Consider the following 17,444-nt stretch of genomic DNA (forward strand, 5'->3'; position numbering starts at 1 on the left):
GATATCGAGCGGGATGCCGACAACTTTTTCTGGCCTGCATTGGAGGACTTTTGCGAAACGTCTTGACGGTCTTCTCCAGCAATAACAGCCATCATGTCAGCTGCAACAGATAAAGCACGCTTCTACCTGGAGCAGTCAGTGCCAGAACTCAAGGAGTTTGAGAAGAAAAAAATATTTAGCAAGGTGCGAGTCCTCAACCAGCCATTTCACAAAATATAGTCACTCACAATGCTCGTTATCATTAGGATGAGATTTTATCCATTGTCAAGAGACGTTCAGATTTCGAGCACAAACTGAACGCTCGCGGTGCTCAGCCATCCGACTTTGTGCGATACGCGGAATACGAGATAAATCTTGATGCTCTGCGACGCAAGAGAGTGAAGCGACTAGGTATTAGGTCGGGAGGCCATTCGGGCCAAAGACGGATTTTCTTCATTCTCGATCGAGCTACTCGGAAGTTCCACGGCGATCTCGGCCTATGGATTCAGTATATTGAGTATGCCCGCCAGCAGAAGGCGTACAAGAAGCTTTCGACGATATTCACGGATGCTTTACGGCTTCACCCTACCAGCGTGGACCTATGGATCTACGCAGCACAGTACAATCTGGATGATCATGCAGATATGACAATGTCGCGAACCTATATGCAAAGAGGTCTGAGATTTTGCAAGAGCTCAAGGAAATTGTGGCTGCACTATGCGAAACTCGAATTAATCTACATCGCCAAGCTTGTCGCTCGACAGCGGATATTGGGCTTGGACCAGAAGATTGAAACGCCTAACCCGGCCGAAGGATCTGGATTTGATGACCCTAATGCCGATATGATCGCTTTACCTAAAATCACTGGGGAAGATATCAACCCTAGCGCCGGAGATGAAGACGGAGTTGATCACGTTGCTCTGGAAAATCTGAACTCGACGCCTGCTCTGAGCGGCGCCGTCCCGCTGGCCGTCTTTGATACAGCGATGACGAACTTCAACAACGATGACCGCTTCGGCTACGAGTTCTACGACATGGTCTCCGAATTCGAAGACTTACCGTGCCTGCGCAAGATCTTGGGACATGTAGTTGAGGTGATGTCGCAGCACAGACCAAACAGCTACCGTACGCATATATGCAACATCAAATTTCCAACTGCCGGGATCCGACCGACATCTCCCGAGTTTCCTCGGGCATTGCGTGCATCTCTTGCGATTTTGAAGGAGCACCGGCAAGATCCGAATGTCGCCAAGGAGGTGGTCAGCTGGCTGCAACCGTTCCAGAAGACAGAGGACTTGGACCCTGCCTTGCAAAAGGTCATTGCCGCCACCATCCACAGTGCCGAGCGGGTCCTTCAGCAGGAGTAGACGATGCATCTTCAGTTCTTTATCGCAGGCATTCCTCAGGGTTGTTTAGGTCCATAAGCAAAGAAAGACGAAGCTTGTTCTCTCTTTCAAAGTGTTTAAAAGTTAGCTTCCTATCAGTCATCATACTTATTACCCCGCCTGTTGCTCTTCTTGCTGCTGTGCAGTTTCTTTGCCTTGATTCTGGCCTCATTTTCAGCCTTCTTCCTGTTGCAATTGTGAGAACTGTTCAATATCCTGTAGATAATGCATATGACAAGGAAGGCATCCTACAATTTCTGCACTTTGTCCCGTTGCTCTTCGGATGTTTCTCCAGGGATCACATCTTCTGCAGTCGTTTTCAACAAATGGCAGAGTTTCTCATAGCAGGATTCCACGTTAGCGGCCTGTTTCCGCGACTCTTCAGACTGGATAACCAGCGTCTGTGTTCTGTCCGCGTAGTAACGGGATGACCGGAGATGAGGATGTAGGATCCGCGGCACCAGAGGCAAGAGAGACTGGAGGGGTACTTTCAATGTGGCTTTTGAGTTTACCCTATTGGGGAAATGCGATGAGATGTTAGTCTACTGAGGCGTACGTTCCGAGTGCTCTGACGTGGACTCGGCCAGTCAAAGGAGGCTTGATCAATGAATGTTCTTAGTGCAGGATAAAGCTACATGGGAGAGGAACGGACTTGTTAACATTCTGACCGCCAGGACCGCCGGACCGGCTAAAGGAAATCTCGCAGATGTCACGAGGGATTGTGACTGTCTTTGAATTGAACTTGTTAAGCCACTCGCGGGCTGCGGTGAGGTCCTTTTCGTCTGGTTCGGCGGTGGTATGGTTGGTATCGCGTCCGTTGTTCGCGGCTGCTCGTCTAGAAGCAAAGGTTCTTGCTATGGTGGGACCAGCGGGGCTTTGCTGAAAAATCGAAGGAATCGGGTTGGCATATCTCGTGACAGTTAGAATTTTTTTCCCTCCTTTTTTCCTTCCTTTTTTCCTTTGACCGAGGGTTCGAGTCTTTGGCTGGTTGGTAAGGTAGGCACGGTGTGCAGTGTAATCGGTAGTTATACTTGTGTAGTAGTATTTCGAGTAAATCGTAGATTAAGGTAAAGCAAAGTAGACTAGAAAGACATCGAACAAAGGCGGAGAGAGAAACCATTGGCAGTACTTGAAATCAAATGACCTCTGAGACAGATATATATCTTCGGCCGGGGACAAGAAAGTCGTCTGTCGGGGACTCGTTCTACGCTGAGGAATTTCTAGACTATTGTCGGGATAGAATGAACAGAGTCCATCTTAAGAGAGAAGCACGCACTAGTCTATATGTTTCTTAACCAAACTCAGATAAGAATATCAGATTTGGTACTCTGAAGCTATCGAAACACCATATCGGCAGCTTTCAAGTCTACACAACAGGTGTTTCCCTTCCTAACCATCCTCAGCTCACATGAAGCGAGAACCCAGGAGAAGAGCGGTAATACTCCGTGATGGATGGTTCTGGACCCTTGGAAAGCATCGAGATGACAGGTTTAGTTGTAAGGCTAGTTGTGTTTGTGACTAATTAGCCGAATAGTTGGTAGCAAGCCAGCAAAAATAGGTACGTAGTAGGACATGGCGCTATGTAGTTGGACTAGATGGGGTACGTTAAGAACCTTATGGATAGCTCCCTGTTTCAGCAGTAATGCTTCCAGCAGATCCAGATGGTTCTTGGTTTAACACTAGAATAAAAGCCCGTCCAGTCAGAGCTTAGCATGAGAGTCCGAGGATCCCACATCGGCTCCCAGCAATCATGCACACTCGGTAGGTGATAGACTAGACAACAGACTATCGAGATGCACAGAAGATAGTGCCTGCTATTCCTCTTTGACGATGGGAGCCAGGATAATAATGGTAGATACTCCAAACCACGAGACCTTCCGCGTAGATTACTTTTGATAATTCTCTACTCAACGTCCTCACTCTCTTGACCGATAATCATAATCTTCTCTCCTTACTGTTGTTTCTAGGTGTTGGAGTAAACGGCTCGTTGGAGAACTTTGTCGACCGACGTGCTGCTGTTGATCAAGTTCATCTATTTCAAAATCCCTGTTATTTGCTTCCGTCATCCCCAACTTCTCCGTCAAGCGGCATCAACCCACAACTCATCTCCATCCTTAATTCATTTCCTCCTCAATATCCCACTCTCTCTATGATCTCTTTTACTCCTGCAAGAAAATCCTCCGTGTCTGCTTGACTCCAACTGAGTTTGGACCCTTTGGTTCAACTCCTCTCCGCTCTTCCGCCTTACCGCCTTGGGATAAGAAGAAAAAAAGAAAATCAAAAAGAAGGGCCCGGTGCCTTTTGCGAAGATAGCCCCACCCGAGCTACTTCGACTGCGAAATCTTCCCCCTCTTATCACTTTGTGGCCCTTCGCAGTCTCTTGCGGTATTTGTAGATGAAAGTGATCCACCCTGTCTGTTGTCTACATGACGCCGGGTTCTCCAGATGAAGCTCTTCACTTTCGAGGCAAAACTCTGACTCCAGAGAGCCCTCGTCCGCTACACGTCGCGGCACCGACCAAGATCCCTGTGCTGCAGAACCAAATGGACCCAGTGTTCAATGATACGTCGACTTATTTTGACACGCCCTTGTCAGACCTTGAAAATGGTTTCCAGATGCACCATCATAATGGACACTATGCAGGGTCGGAGAACGTGACCAAGTATCAGGCGCTGGACCATCATCACTATCAACAATACCATCAACCTCCACCGTCGACACAAACACAAGGTAGCTTTCACACTGGTTCTTTGCAGGCGGATGATCGATCAGTGGACAAGAAAAATGAGATTTCACTTTCTGCGGGGACAGCAACTGCTAAGCCTTCCCTTCCGTCAGATCAGTCTGCAGTAGCAGACGTGGATTCCTCTACTGCGCCGGCCATAGCAGCAAACTCATCTCTAACTGTTCTTCCTTCGTCAGATCCTGCTTCCCCTCTAACTCACCCTAACCCCGATGTCCCTCCCTCTGCCTCCTCTCAGGCTGCCCAGATCCTGCCCGTCGCGAACGAGGTAAATCACGCCGTCGCCAGCTGGACCGCGCAGTCGGCACCGCATGATCGCTTAGATTCCCAAGCCAAACCCGAAGATAATACTGGTGAGGGTGGTGTGGACTTCCAAAACCTCCTCGATAATCTTCTTCCTCCCTCTACTGCCGCTCCATCTCCTCCCCTACCCTCGGAGACTGCCCTTTCGTCTGCGGACGACGTCTCTGAAGCTCCTCAAGGCCTTCCCCCTCGCCCCCGCCCCAGGAGAAGCCCTCTATCCATCCTAATTACCATCCCACCGATGATATCCGTTCGTATCATCAACTCCACCCTCACCCTGCCAGCACATCCACTACCTACCCTTCCCAGCAAAGTAATTATCAATCCAACTTAGGGCTTCCTTCCTTGGCTGCTTCTGGCGCTCCCGGAACCGCCTCGGGCGCCAGCTCGTTGCCTCCACCACCTGGTCCCAGCTTCCAGCAACCGGCGCCCTCTACCGCAGAATCGTCTCAGGAGCCCCCTGCAACGGCAGCTTCTCCGAATGGTCGCGTCGAGAAGCCGGTCGGTCGTGTCGTCAAACCCGGAGACGAAGATGTTCCGTGGGGTCCAGACGTACAGAGAAAATATGACCAATTCCTGCATGATGAGAGAGTGTACGTAACGGAGGGACTTTGGGATCGCTTCCCAGCGGGGTCCCGGTTGTTCGTGGGTCAGTATTCTGCCACTTCTACTTAAACCTTTGGTGTCTGACCCTTATCTAATCCTTGCCGGCAATTCAGGTAATCTACCGACGGAGAGGGTCACAAAACGAGATTTGTTTCATATCTTTCACCAATACGGCAAACTGGCCCAGATATCGATCAAGCAAGCCTACGGTTTCATCCAATTCGTCGACGCCTCCGCCTGCAAGCATGCGCTCGATTGTGAGCAAGGAGCTGTGATAAGGGGTAGGAAAATTCGTAAGTTGGCACTGCAGTCCCTGCGAATATTCGGACCTGGACTGACTCTGCCTTACGCAGACCTTGAGATTTCAAAACCGCAGAGGAATACTCGGGCAGGACCACCACCACCTGAGCCATCTCGTGGTCCTCCACCCCGACGGTCCAGGTCCCCGGAATACAGCAGAGGCGGTCCTCCCAGCAGCCGTAATCCGAGGGCTTCGGGAGATCGCTATGATCGACCTTACGAGTCAGGTAGAGTCCCATTTAGTGACTTTAGAGATGAGCCGAGCCACCGCAGACGCGACGATTATCGACCCCCTCCACGATCGCCATCTCCGCGTCCGTTCCGAGGAAGAGATGGATACAGGTCTCGGGATAGAAGTCCTGATCCTGAAAGATATGATCGACGTGAGAGACGCCGTACTCGGTCACCATACGGGAGAGATAGACGTTATCGGACTCCTAGCCCCAGGGGTCGCAATTCATACGACAGTGATTCGGACTTGCCAGTGCCCAGGAGAGCTCCGAGAGATGTCCCGGAAGTGCAGATTTTGGTTCTTGAAGAAGTTGACCGGTAAGTTTACATCGTCTAGCTCACGCCTTCGTCGATGGTGCAATTCTAATGTCCCCTTTAGCAACTTCATCTTCCACGTCGAGAATGCCTTCCGCAATCGAGGTCTTCGGGTCGATGTCCTGGTGTTAGGTCCTCGCATACCACTGAACGCGGCAGTTCAGCGACAGATTAAAGAAGGGGTTCTTGCTGTTGTGAGACTGTCTCGTCCGAACCAATTCTCAAGGAAGATACCTTTACAGGTCTTTGATCGCAGTGGTGGGTCAGACAATGTTCGCTTCAATGGTCAGTAACCTTATGTCCAGTCATCTCTGCGCACGCAACCTTTTATGCTTATGTATTTTGTACAGAATATCCAGAAGTCGAGCCCAACATCGCCGCCGAGATCGTCTTTCATGCCCAAGCCATGCAGCGCGGTGCTACTTCACTTCCTTTCCCACCCAACCCAGCGTTCGCCATGCCGACACTTCCCACAGCGCCCATTCCTCAGGCACCATTGCCGGCGGTTCCTGCTTCTTCCAATGTCGCGAATATGATTTCGTCTCTTGATGGGCCTACCCTTCAGTCTCTCTTGAGTGCACTGCAGCAGCGACAGCAACAACCCGTTCCCGCTGCACAACCCTTTATAGCTAGCAACATGCCTCATACCACTGCAGATCTCGCAAGCCTTTTGAGCGGAGCAACGCGGCCACCTATTCCTACGAACCCTCAACAACACCTGGCTCCGCAGTACTCGGTCCCAGTCACCAATGCTCCGGTGATTCCGGATCCGAATCTGATCTCATTGCTTGCCAAGGGCCTGGGTGGACAACAGCAACCACAGCAGCAGAACTTGGCGACTATGAATCCTCACGTTCAAAACATTATGAATCAGTTAAGCAAGTGGAAGCAATGATCGACGGTAATTCTTTTAAATGTACATCTCCCACCTTTCTCTCTTTTCTCTTCGTTTGCTTCTGTTCTGAAATTTCGGAATACCATGGAGCTTGGCGTTTTGTTCATGAATATCCGTTGAATTAATTAGTCATGGGATGAACTGGCCATTGTTCACCGCGTTTTATGGCTGGTTGTTGGCTTTGATGCTACTTTTCTGTTTTGTCCAAGACATTGCGACAGGAGTGCAGGGTTATCCTTTCGAGGCATTCAAAGGTTAGATATGGCAGGAAATGACTTCCACGTCTGGGTTGTCATGACATCTTTATGGATTACCACTTACCTCTAATATCACTGCGTTGAGCGAATCCACCGCTAGAGTAGAGCAATAGGACGATCTTGACTTCGGATGCTGCACAATGAGACGACTGGGTAGATACGAATATTATACAAGATCTCATTCAACAGTCGTTATGAGAGGCGATATAATGTAATATAGTACATTCATAATAAGTAATCTCCTCTTCTCTTTTCTTTTTCTTTCTTCATCTCCGCGATAGCACACGCCTCACCTCGGCGTCCACCCTTGTGCCTTGAGATCCGCAACTTTGGCTGCATCTTCCTTCTTGATGCGCTCGATTGTCTTGTCCCGGTTATATTCCATTACCCGCTTCTCCTTGAAGTATTTGACCTATGCAGGAACAACGATTAGAAAGCTATCTCCCGAACTACTCAAGACTGGGAAGGAGGTACATACCCAAGCTTTCGCGCACGCCCCCTCAAACTGTGCCAGTTCCTTTCCGCATTGGCGCCGCGCTTCCTTATCTTCCTTGATCGAGTCGATGATGTTATTTTTGTCCAGGCAGGAGAAGAATAGATCCCGGCCTTCCCAGCACTTTTCGCGGGAGCTCCGGTCTGGGGCTATACGGCCGCCGTCGGAGGCTTTGGTGGAGTCGTCGGAGGACCAAGGGAGCCAGCCCATTTTGATCAAGGTATATTAAATAAGATTCGAGTGGTAATATGAGTACAGCGGAAGAAGAGTGAGAAGTAGAATCGTCTCAAATGTGATCTGTAAGGTAGGAATTGGGTGTCTTCAGTTCCACTGGGGATTCCGCATTGGCGGCTCCGCGTGGCTTGTCGGCTGTGGCGCTAACATGTCATTTGCTGGGACAGCTTCAAGTCGTCTTCTGACTTTCATCATCAATTGACTCAACCGCGGGATACAGCAGCTTAAGTCAAAAGATAATCTTGGATACTGCCTACGAAATACATAAGTGATCCTGAATCTGCTCGATATCTACGCTTGCACTCGCAGAAGTCCGTTTCCAGACTGTCCAGCCCGCTCGCTCGTTCTCCATAAACAATATTCGAATCATCACCAGGGTCGATACATTATCGATAGTTCATGCCCCGCGCCGACGGGCTCCCGCGGGGTCCCGAACAGACCTTCCACCGCTGAAGATTGTTCGAAAGATCATCCTCCTGCAGACTGCCTACTATGTCTCCGCTACAGCCTTGATTCTGTTCACAACTTTGGTCTACGGGACGGGGTTCTCTCTCGATTTAGTTTTCAGCTGGGATGCCTTAAGGGGGACACAACAATAGGGTGGATGCTGGGATTAGTATGGATGTTGAACAGTTTACTTGGGTATTGTCTACGCCTTCTCACCCCTGCAAGAGCTCGGTTCGCTGACCGGATTTGATTGACAGCGTGATATTCCTACTCCTCCTCGTGTCCCGCTCAAAGCTCATCCCTGACTTCGCCTTGACAATCCACTTCCTCCATCTCATCGCGACGTCGTTCTACACCCGCTCAATACCCCGCAACTTGCTCTGGTGGGGTCTTCAATGCGCCAGCGCAGCTCTGATGACCTCTCTGGGTATCTGGGCCTGCCAGTGGCGGGAACTCAGACCTATCACGTTCGGGATAGCAGGCGGTAGGGGCACGGCGCAGTCGTCTTCTAGTCCATCCCAACCACAGACTGACGATGTTGAAAACGAACCGTTCTTGCCATCACGCGGACGCGGCCGAGGGCGGAACCTGGGTGAGGGGAGTGGCGAGTACGAACTCACGGAGATGAAAGGTGAGCAGGCTGCATAATGCTCTTGTGGACTTGGACGACACTTTCGCCCTGAATTCTTCATTTTATCATTAATTTTGGCGATCCGGATACGGCGCTACGTCGCATCGTACCATCATCATTGTGTATACCCTAGCTGGTTGGATTTGTATAGATGGCGTTGAAGTGGACGGTGCATTAATGTGCAATGCTTGTGGATGAGGATATATTGCAGGAGACTGTAGCACCATCATGATATGTGCAGGCACATTTTAGTTACATTCTAATAAGATTGGACTCTCTTGCCGATCTTAATGGGGATTGCACTTGGGCGGAGGGCGAGGCAGTAGTGCAATGAACAGCATTACCAATCAGTTGTGTCTCGATCTCTCCATGAATCCTTCGGTCGGATAATAATCGGCTGGAGATACGTACATCATCTTTGCGACGAATCATGGAGCCTTGCGCCGTCTACTCGACAAGCGATCAGGCAACCTAAAGTCAAGCGGGGGTTCGGAGTTGACCCGCGAAGTCCGATTCAAGTGATGATAAGCGTTGTATAGGTAAAGGATTGGCGATATGGTGGTAGAGTTGCTCGGCTGGCAAGATATATGAGGGCGTACCTTACATCTTAGTTATTTTCGAGTTTAATGCTACATAGTCGTGCTCACTGCTAAAATCCGATTTCTGTCTACTTTTATATGTATCATCCAAAATGTCAACCACAACAATTACTGAAGCCGCGAAGCAGACGCTCGTTGTCACCCCAGAAAATAAAATTACTCCTGCCGCAGCAGATGAAAAGTTTCAGGCCATCGCGCGCGGCAATCGCGAAGGTACACTCAAGCTCCAAGGCATCCCAACCTTCACCGACCCCTACGAGCAGCGCAAATGGGCGAAGGAGCATATGGCGGCTGCGTTTCGCTTCTTCGGAAAGCAGGGCTACGGAGAGGGGGTGTCTGGTCATATCTCGATGAGAGGTGAGGGAGGTTTACAGACAGACATGAGTCCGCATACTGACATCTCCGCAGACCCCGTCCTCAAGGACCATTTCTGGATGAACCCGTTCGCGAAGCATTTCTCGACCATCAAGGCTTCGGACCTGGTTCTGGTCGATAGCGAGGGCTACGTGACGGAGAGAGGAGCGCAGCTTCCCATCAACGAGGCGGGGTTCATGATTCACTCTGAGATTCACAAGGCTCGTCCTGATGTGGTGGCTGCGGCGCATACACATTCGATTCATGGAAAGACGTGGAGTGCATTTGGGCGGCCCGTTGAAATGCTCACTCAGGGTATGTATTATACCTATACCAGTGAAGGGTTGTGGTTGGCGAACGCTGACTCTTCTGGTAGACGCCTGTAACTTCTACGGGAAGCTGAGCGTATATGATGATCATGGTGGCATTGCACTAGCCCAGGAAGAGGGCGAGCAGATTGCAAAGGCTCTAGGCGAGAAGAATATCGCCTGTATTCTGCAGAACCACGGGTATGGGAATCTTCGTATTGCGCCTGGCGATTGTGCAAGAGCTGATCGTCTCCTAGTCTACTGACAGTTGGTCACACCGTCGATGAAGCTGCATTCCTGTTCTTCAGTTTGGATAATGCATGTCGTTCGCAGTTGATGGCTGATGCCGCGGCTGCGAATGGAGTCCCTAAGAAGATTGTCAACCATGAAGTGGCGCAGTATACTGCTGACGCCGTTCAGAACCCAGTAGGTCCACCGTGTTGATTCTCAGAGTGCAAACTGACATGCCGCAGCATAATTTTTATACCGAGTTTCAGCCTGAGTTTGAGTTGATTGTGGAGGAGAGCAATGGCCGCGTTCTTCAGTAATAGAGACTTGGCCCAAATCCTGTAATGATCCTTTAGTCATCAATGTAGCAATCATACCCTAGTTTCAGGGCTTTGTTATTAAAGTTCCCTTAAATCGAAAATCGAAAATCGTCTACTGAGTGGGAGAAGTTGTCATCTGAATGCCTTCACAGCCTTGGGGAAAGGAAAGGTATGACTAATATCACTCACGTGACTGACACATGGCATCTACCAACGGCATCAAAGAGTGATCAACAACTTCAATTCTAGAGGCAATAAATGATACTCGAGACTTTTGTCACTATTCTAGCATCATTCAGCAAGATCCGGGATGGTTTCTCTAAATCAGAGTTTTTTGACTTTCTGTGGCGGCATCAATTGAACAAGACCTTTAGCAATTGTCCATCTACCTCCTATCCGTCATTTCATCTTGTTTTCTTCTGATACCCATTCTTCCAAATAGAGTAATTCGACTGCATATATTGTGGACAAAATGGCAGACAGCGAACCTTCATACATTGACTACGAGGCGTTTTTGGATCCCGACTTCTCACCGGCATCATTTGCCAATTCCTTGGTCCTGGCAACCAACAATGCAACAGACACACCGTTGGACCTTTCCACACCACTGTCACGGGTGCTGTTTGATCTCCAAGAGATTGATACTCACATCCACAATCTAACAAGCAAGTCAGCTATCCTTCTGCTTACGCACACGCGGGATCAAACCGCAGCTGCGGAGCGGATTCTCAAGGAGACGGAGGAGCAGATATCCTCTGTGACCAAAGGCTATGAACGCCTGGAGCAAGAAGTGTTACGTAAATGGGAGGCCGCAGACGAAGCCAGAGTGGCTGCGGAAAAGTCGCTGGCAACCGTGCGATTAGCGAGAGCGGTCGCGCGTTGTCTGGCTCTCGGCAGGCAGTTGGAGGGTCAGCTTTCTGAGGTGACTGGTCGGAGTGGCCCAGCAGTGACTGCAGGAGCACAAGATCGCTCCTCTGCCAGCCCTGGCAGAGAGGACTACCGAGCGCTGGAGCGAGCCGCATCTACCATTGTGAGTTTACGACGGATGTTCTCCGCTACCACTGTGGGAGAGGAAGGCTACGGATTGGAACGTGTCAAGGTCATCTGGACTTTGAGAGGTGAGCTGGTGATTCCGGCTGAGAATATGGTCAAGGCGCGCGCGCAACAGACTATCAATCGCTTCTCCATGTCGTCCATCGCGGCGGGCTCGCATTCTCAAACCGGATACCGTCAAGCCCGGGACGCGCGAGCCCGGCTGATTTCTGCCGTTACCGTCTTGTACATCCTATCTCCAGTCCCGAAGACGTTACCATCGCCAGCCAGTTTTCAGCCAGAGCTTCTGCTTTCTGCATTGCAGGGCTACATGCACACGGCCATCGTGGCGTCCGTCAACGCTCTTTCCCGATCACTATCCATGCTTCCGAGTCTCGAACGAACGCTGTCTGAACTCTCGGGACGATGTCAGGATATCTTTGCACTCGAGGCGATCCTCAGCGGCCTTCGTCCGCCAACCCACCCACTTTTACCCGCTTCGGCTCCTAGCACAGGCGACAGCAATGGTACAGAGGTTCGAGAGCAAGAAGTGGCCTCCAAGAACAACCTTCTCCAGCCGCTGCTGAACGTTTTGGATACTACATCTCTCCCTTCGTACTTTTGGCGATCGTTAGCTTCATCGTTGGCGCCGCGAGTCCAGGAGATCGTCAGTCGCGGCGGTGTTTCAGTACGGACGCTCCGGTCAAACCGGGATAGACTCAGGAAGGATATTAGGGAATGCGTCCTGCGGGGCTCACAGCTCCCAGCCTCAACACTGGTGACAGACAAGCGGTCAGGAACTGAGGCTGGGAACTGGGAGAGAGAAGCAGCGGTGATGGTTGGGTCTGTTGTGGGTGCGTTGGAGAGGTAGACACGATCTACAAGAATGACAGGCAAGCCATTGATATCATCCTTGATCATTCAGCCTTGTCATTGCTAGGCGCTCCTTGGCTATATATTGAGCGGCACCAACGAGTTCTGCTACCTAGGAACACTCATGGTCGTCCAATTCATACGAATGTGACAGGGTCCTTGGTCGCTCAGATATGCTGGGTACGCTTAAGTACAAGGAGCAGCAACTACGCCATTTATCATTGTCACCCGACCAGTAGTCATCGTCGCTCGACCAACACTACTGCCAGGAAAGAAATACTCGAGTCAGGGCTACATCTTCAAAGACCCGACCAATTTAGCTGGGGGGAAATGCTATCTTAGCGTTGTCTTCATATATCCGAGCGTAACCACCACGGCCACATATGCACTGTCAATGACCCAGCTCGTGAATATCTCACCTCAGTCTGCTACCTTAATCGCTCCCAGGCTAATTTTAAACACCTCACATCACATACTTATTCGCCAACTCCGTTCCCCTGCGAGCAAGCACTCTATAGCAGAAATACCTGCAGCAAACGGCACGACAGAATTCGACTCCTGGATGAGGTACACAGTACGCCGATTAGTGTGGGGGTTACACCTGAGACGTGGGATGGCTGGTGCAGCTAACGCAAGTTCTTCGCAGGGTGTTGCTACTGGGTCGGAGTGATAGTTGAGGGACTGTATGGCCTATATTACTGGAGCTAGCCATGGTGTTGTAGACTCGTGTCTTGCGCTTGAGCAATGCTGATTGTGTTGTGTACCTTATCAATAATGCATGCACAGCTATCAGTGCCTTGAGACCGAATGCAATGCAGATATCGCCGTCTGCTCCAACCGTGTTCCACACTGACAACGTTGATATCCCTCCAAATGCAATACTGAGTCCCGGCACAAGCCCTTCATCATTGTCAACCAGTCCCGTAGTCCCGTCGGAGAAATCCAACTAAACTTTGAAGATAGGCAGATCTAAGCAGCCAAGCTATGCATACTCAGACAACAGAGTTCCCTCAAAAGTAAAAGGTACCATATTAACTTTACATTCAGCAGTCTACGGGAGTTTACTGAGCACAGATGAACCTTCCCCATGCCACTTACTCGCCCACATGCCAGATAACGGCCACAAGCAAAAGATGTGTGCATAGGATATACTCTGGAGTACTCTATATAGGATGCGCTTACTTTCGGTCTCGTGTCCTGCTCTTGCGTCTTGCATCTTGAGGCTGCACTGCTGATTTGTGATACGCTATATCAATGCACGACGTGCGTCGTACTGGAGAGACGGAGGTGGGCCATATGTTTGACCTTGAATGTATATCTAATATCTCAGATAAATAGCTGTAGTATATATATGGAGAGGACGGCTCTCGAGTATACTCCGCAGATTCCACGAGGATTCGACGTTGAAAGATTGATAGAGCAGGGAGAGGATTCATGATATCTACATTCTATTAATAGGATAATATGCATATTTGACCTCAGATGCTCAGTCAGGAAAAGGACCAGAAGTGATATTGCCGGAGGGGTAAGATGCAGATAGTGGCTTTCTACCTGCAGGACTAGGGTGTTTGAGATATCCATGCTAATTAATCGATATTACCGACTACTTCTAGCCATGTACCTTAGAGTAACAAGGTTTAAGCAGGTACCTGTTCGTAGGTACTATCCCCAACTGTCTATATCTACAGCTATCGAACGATACCCCGCTTTCCAAGTGGTACAATGTACCCCGTGCAGGCATGATATACCTAAGAGGACTCAACTGCTCTAAAGATTAATACTTACCACTTTATTATTCACGATTACGACTGTTCTTATCAGCGTGCTCACCAATGATATTACCCTGAACTGGATGCGTCGTGGAAATCCAGAAATCAGGGTGAGGGGTAAGACCAGAGAACCCCCGCCCTCCTGGTAAAAGGCACAAACCAACCAGCTGAGCTCATATCATCACTGACAGCCCCAGAGTTCCGTTTCGCCTTTCCTCCGTCCACACCGTTCGGTGGAACAGGCAAAAAGCAAGCGCGTAAGCAGGGGCATGGACAGCGGTCAACAAGGCGTAGTTGGCCAGTGCCACGTCGATCTACCCCTCAGGATCCGGAAACGCCGCCACCTTCTTGCCCAGTGCATGGTAGACGGTCAACGGACTTGAGTGTCAGCCTGTCAGGATGCAGAGGCGATTTCCGAGTGAGTTAAGGGAGGCGAGGACGCGAGGTAAGGTACAGATACTTTTACGATCGGATCCCTCATCAGGCCAATTGGATGGATATCTCGGAATTTGCAGAGACTAATGCGCAGTCCGCGTTGAAACTGGAGATAGGTGCATTTAGCATTGTGTACATCATCTAGAAGCGTTAAGAACAAGTAATGGACACTCAGAAAGTGCTGTTATCAAAAGTGCTTCCTGTGACCCTGTTTTATCGCTCTGATGGGTCAAGCACATCATCAACTCTCCAAGTGGCGTAAAGACCTGGAGTCCCAACATCTTGTTCTCGCCTCCCTCACGTTGAAATCGTCAAAGCATACGCACCTAGTGGTCTAGCACACGGTGTTTCCAAGCAATGACCCCTCATGGATGTCAGAAGATGTCAATAGGCCCCGAGCAGACTGACTTTCCTGGTTATCCGGCATGCCGTTTGCAGACCGTTGATGCTCCGACTTGCTGACATTGACATCAATTATAGCCTGGACAATAGGTCGTTTCGCCCCTATTTCTCTCGAAATATTTGGAAGCTCTTTGTCTGGATCTTCGCTGCTCAGTTCCACGGTCTTAAGACAGTTCGTTCCAGTCCGCCTTCGACCAAATGGATGCACAGGAACAAGCTTTCCACAATGGTCCGTGTCCCCGCAAAGAGGAGAAGGTGAGGAAAGAGTATGGTACGGCAGTCGAGCAGATAGTCCATACATGGTCAGAGATTCTCATCATAACTCAATTTCGAAGCCTGAGGTGTTCAGGTGATCTGTATTCGCACTCCAAATGACCTTTGTCTGCTTTGGGCTCAACGGGATAAGTTACAGCACTCTGCAGAGACGCTGCATGGCAGCGTTAGCTTCAGGATGGCAATCGGAGAATTAATCCCAGCCTGATACTTCTGCTTATTCGGCTGAAGAACCAGTGTGAGACCTCTTATTGTCGTGTCCTTTGCGTGCTGATCAGATACATATGCAGTCGCAAGGTACTCAGTATTATTCCACCGACTGTTTGGGAATCCGCTTTACTACTTATCTAGGGCTTTCCCCTTGCATCGCTAATCAATAACAACGAGACAGGTCACAAAATCGCTAAAATCGGTCAATTTCTTCCTTACAGACAACAGAGGCTGCAGGTCTGGGATAGAGAACTCTTTTAGAACGTCGCACAGACTTTTGCTGTACTGTGTACACATGGGTGGAAGTAAGGGGTCCCGTATCACAATTCACATTGCATACCTCACTCATAGTTTTGCCTATGATCGCGTAGGGGGAGTACGGTCGAGATTCCCCAAACTTACCAAGACTTGAAGACACACTGTACCAAAGATCAAGATGGTCAACGTCAACGAGTCCGATGGCCCGGTCGGCGGTATTGTTCAGTCCGTGGCCGCAAGTTGGAATGTACCAGATTCCTCACCAGCTATGGTGTATTATGCCATGACTCTGGTATTTCTCTATCCTTCTCACAAGCTGTATCTATTCATCGATGACTGGCAAAAGTAATTGTTGAAGTATGTTGGAAAATTCAGCCGACCACATTGCGTGTATATATGTGGTAGTGTTATGGAGCTATGTAAAGTTCCTGGTGCCTCCTTGTTAGAACTTATCAGGCTTTAAAGAGGACCCTCGAGCCCAGCGGCACGACGCCACCAACCAGACCTGGTTCGAGACTCGCGCTCACGTCGCTGCCTTTTCGGCCTGGCCCAGCCTTACCAGGTCTTTTCCAGCCACCCGGACCCTCTAGTTATTATTATTGTCATGTCTTTCTTAATGGATGATGGTCACGATTGAGATCATAACAATACCAGTCAGGTTGTCAGCCAAGGTCAATAACCAAGACCTGCGCAACAGGGACGGGTCTGCCAGTCCGGTTGTTAGGCGCCTTGTTCCTGATGGGGGTCTCGTATCCGAGACATACCGGCTACTGGACCATCAGCGCCTAGCATATTTCTGGCAACTGCACTGCCAAGTGCCAACTTCTCCTAGATTATTACATCGTTGTTGGAGTTGATAGGTAGTCGATACATAGAGCATCATGCTTTTTTATCTACTCTCATATCCTTCCCTTTCAGTATGGCTGCCATACTGGTTGAGTGTCCACAACACTCTACATAGATACAGTACTGCAGTAAGGTACCTGCACTTTGGCGCTTCCTTCCATGGTCGCGTCATCCATACGGGCGTTCTGAGAAATAAAACCGAGTGATCCGTGAAATAATCATCATCATCATCGGTCTCCCAGACTTTTGACTCTGGACTTGAGTTGTCCAGCAGTCTCCACTCCAGAATTTGCCATCTATGACCCCCAGAGTTACCTTGGTCGATGATTCCTGTTGTTGGTTCGGACCAAGAGTCAGTTCCTGGGGCTAAAGTATCGCATTTAGTCTGCCTTAAGCGATCATCGTATCATATGCCATCATCCCCATTTACTGCCGGCAAGCTAGTAAAGTCAACAGCGGCCAGTTCCTAGTAATTGTCCCAATTGGGACTTAACCTTTTACATAGATTTGGAAGATAGTAGGAAGCTAAATTGGTGTGAGACCGTTAGTCTAAGACATAATTGAGTCATTACCGGTCCATAACTGGAGGGTACGGAGTAAGCTGGACTGTTCGATGGTCCATTCAGGTCGGTTACAGCAGTATACCGACTGAGTAGTAGGTACATTGCTACCTTAGCACTAGTAGTAGGATTGGGGACTTACGTTTCTATCCAGAATC

At 49.7% G+C, this 17,444-nt stretch overlaps 7 protein-coding genes across 7 annotated transcripts; 5 read left to right on the plus strand and 2 right to left on the minus strand.

The window, feature by feature from the left end:
* Positions 1-41: 41 nt before the first annotated feature.
* Positions 42-1,685, plus strand: P174DRAFT_393635 (snoRNA-binding rRNA-processing protein UTP6). Its single transcript, XM_024823606.1, has 2 exons — positions 42-183; positions 246-1,685. Exons 1-2 carry the CDS (start codon positions 94-96, stop codon positions 1,344-1,346), a joined length of 1,191 nt encoding a protein of 396 aa, XP_024680588.1. The 5' UTR covers positions 42-93; the 3' UTR covers positions 1,347-1,685.
* On the minus strand, positions 1,613-2,252 carry P174DRAFT_375173 (peptidyl-tRNA hydrolase domain protein; the record flags this gene model as incomplete). The annotated part of the gene is made up of 2 exons (XM_024822616.1): positions 1,613-1,877; positions 2,017-2,252. Coding segments are annotated over 2 exons (501 nt in total), but the record flags the coding sequence as incomplete, so codon positions are not given.
* Positions 2,253-3,790: 1,538 nt separating this feature from the next.
* On the plus strand, positions 3,791-6,757 carry P174DRAFT_423135 (putative RNA-binding protein (Nab3); the record flags this gene model as incomplete). The annotated part of the gene is made up of 6 exons (XM_024825110.1): positions 3,791-4,660; positions 4,720-5,059; positions 5,130-5,309; positions 5,370-5,865; positions 5,927-6,147; positions 6,213-6,757. The coding sequence occupies 6 exons, from the start codon at positions 3,791-3,793 to the stop codon at positions 6,755-6,757; spliced, it is 2,652 nt and encodes an 883-aa protein (XP_024680590.1).
* Positions 6,758-7,189: 432 nt separating this feature from the next.
* P174DRAFT_444007 (cytochrome c oxidase subunit 6B family protein) lies at positions 7,190-7,760 on the minus strand. Its single transcript, XM_024827974.1, has 2 exons — positions 7,493-7,760; positions 7,190-7,426 (listed from the first exon to the last, which is right to left on the minus strand). The coding sequence occupies exons 1-2, from the start codon at positions 7,715-7,717 to the stop codon at positions 7,304-7,306; spliced, it is 348 nt and encodes a 115-aa protein (XP_024680591.1). The 5' UTR covers positions 7,718-7,760; the 3' UTR covers positions 7,190-7,303.
* A 192-nt stretch (positions 7,761-7,952) lies between these two features.
* Positions 7,953-9,136, plus strand: P174DRAFT_444008 (uncharacterized protein). The gene is made up of 2 exons (XM_024827975.1): positions 7,953-8,383; positions 8,446-9,136. Exons 1-2 carry the CDS (start codon positions 8,346-8,348, stop codon positions 8,834-8,836), a joined length of 429 nt encoding a protein of 142 aa, XP_024680592.1. The 5' UTR covers positions 7,953-8,345; the 3' UTR covers positions 8,837-9,136.
* A 209-nt stretch (positions 9,137-9,345) lies between these two features.
* P174DRAFT_410939 (class II aldolase/adducin domain protein) lies at positions 9,346-10,787 on the plus strand. Its single transcript, XM_024824259.1, has 5 exons — positions 9,346-9,775; positions 9,827-10,087; positions 10,149-10,281; positions 10,338-10,506; positions 10,554-10,787. Exons 1-5 carry the CDS (start codon positions 9,511-9,513, stop codon positions 10,626-10,628), a joined length of 903 nt encoding a protein of 300 aa, XP_024680593.1. The 5' UTR covers positions 9,346-9,510; the 3' UTR covers positions 10,629-10,787.
* A 313-nt stretch (positions 10,788-11,100) lies between these two features.
* On the plus strand, positions 11,101-12,531 carry P174DRAFT_462494 (Golgi transport complex subunit COG5; the record flags this gene model as incomplete). Its single annotated transcript, XM_024830129.1, has 1 exon — positions 11,101-12,531. One exon carries the CDS (start codon positions 11,101-11,103, stop codon positions 12,529-12,531), a length of 1,431 nt encoding a protein of 476 aa, XP_024680594.1.
* Positions 12,532-17,444: the final 4,913 nt, after the last annotated feature.

This window comes from Aspergillus novofumigatus (genome assembly GCF_002847465.1).
Source record: "Aspergillus novofumigatus IBT 16806 chromosome Unknown P174scaffold_6, whole genome shotgun sequence".
NCBI classification, from domain to species: Eukaryota; Fungi; Ascomycota; class Eurotiomycetes; order Eurotiales; family Aspergillaceae; genus Aspergillus; species Aspergillus novofumigatus.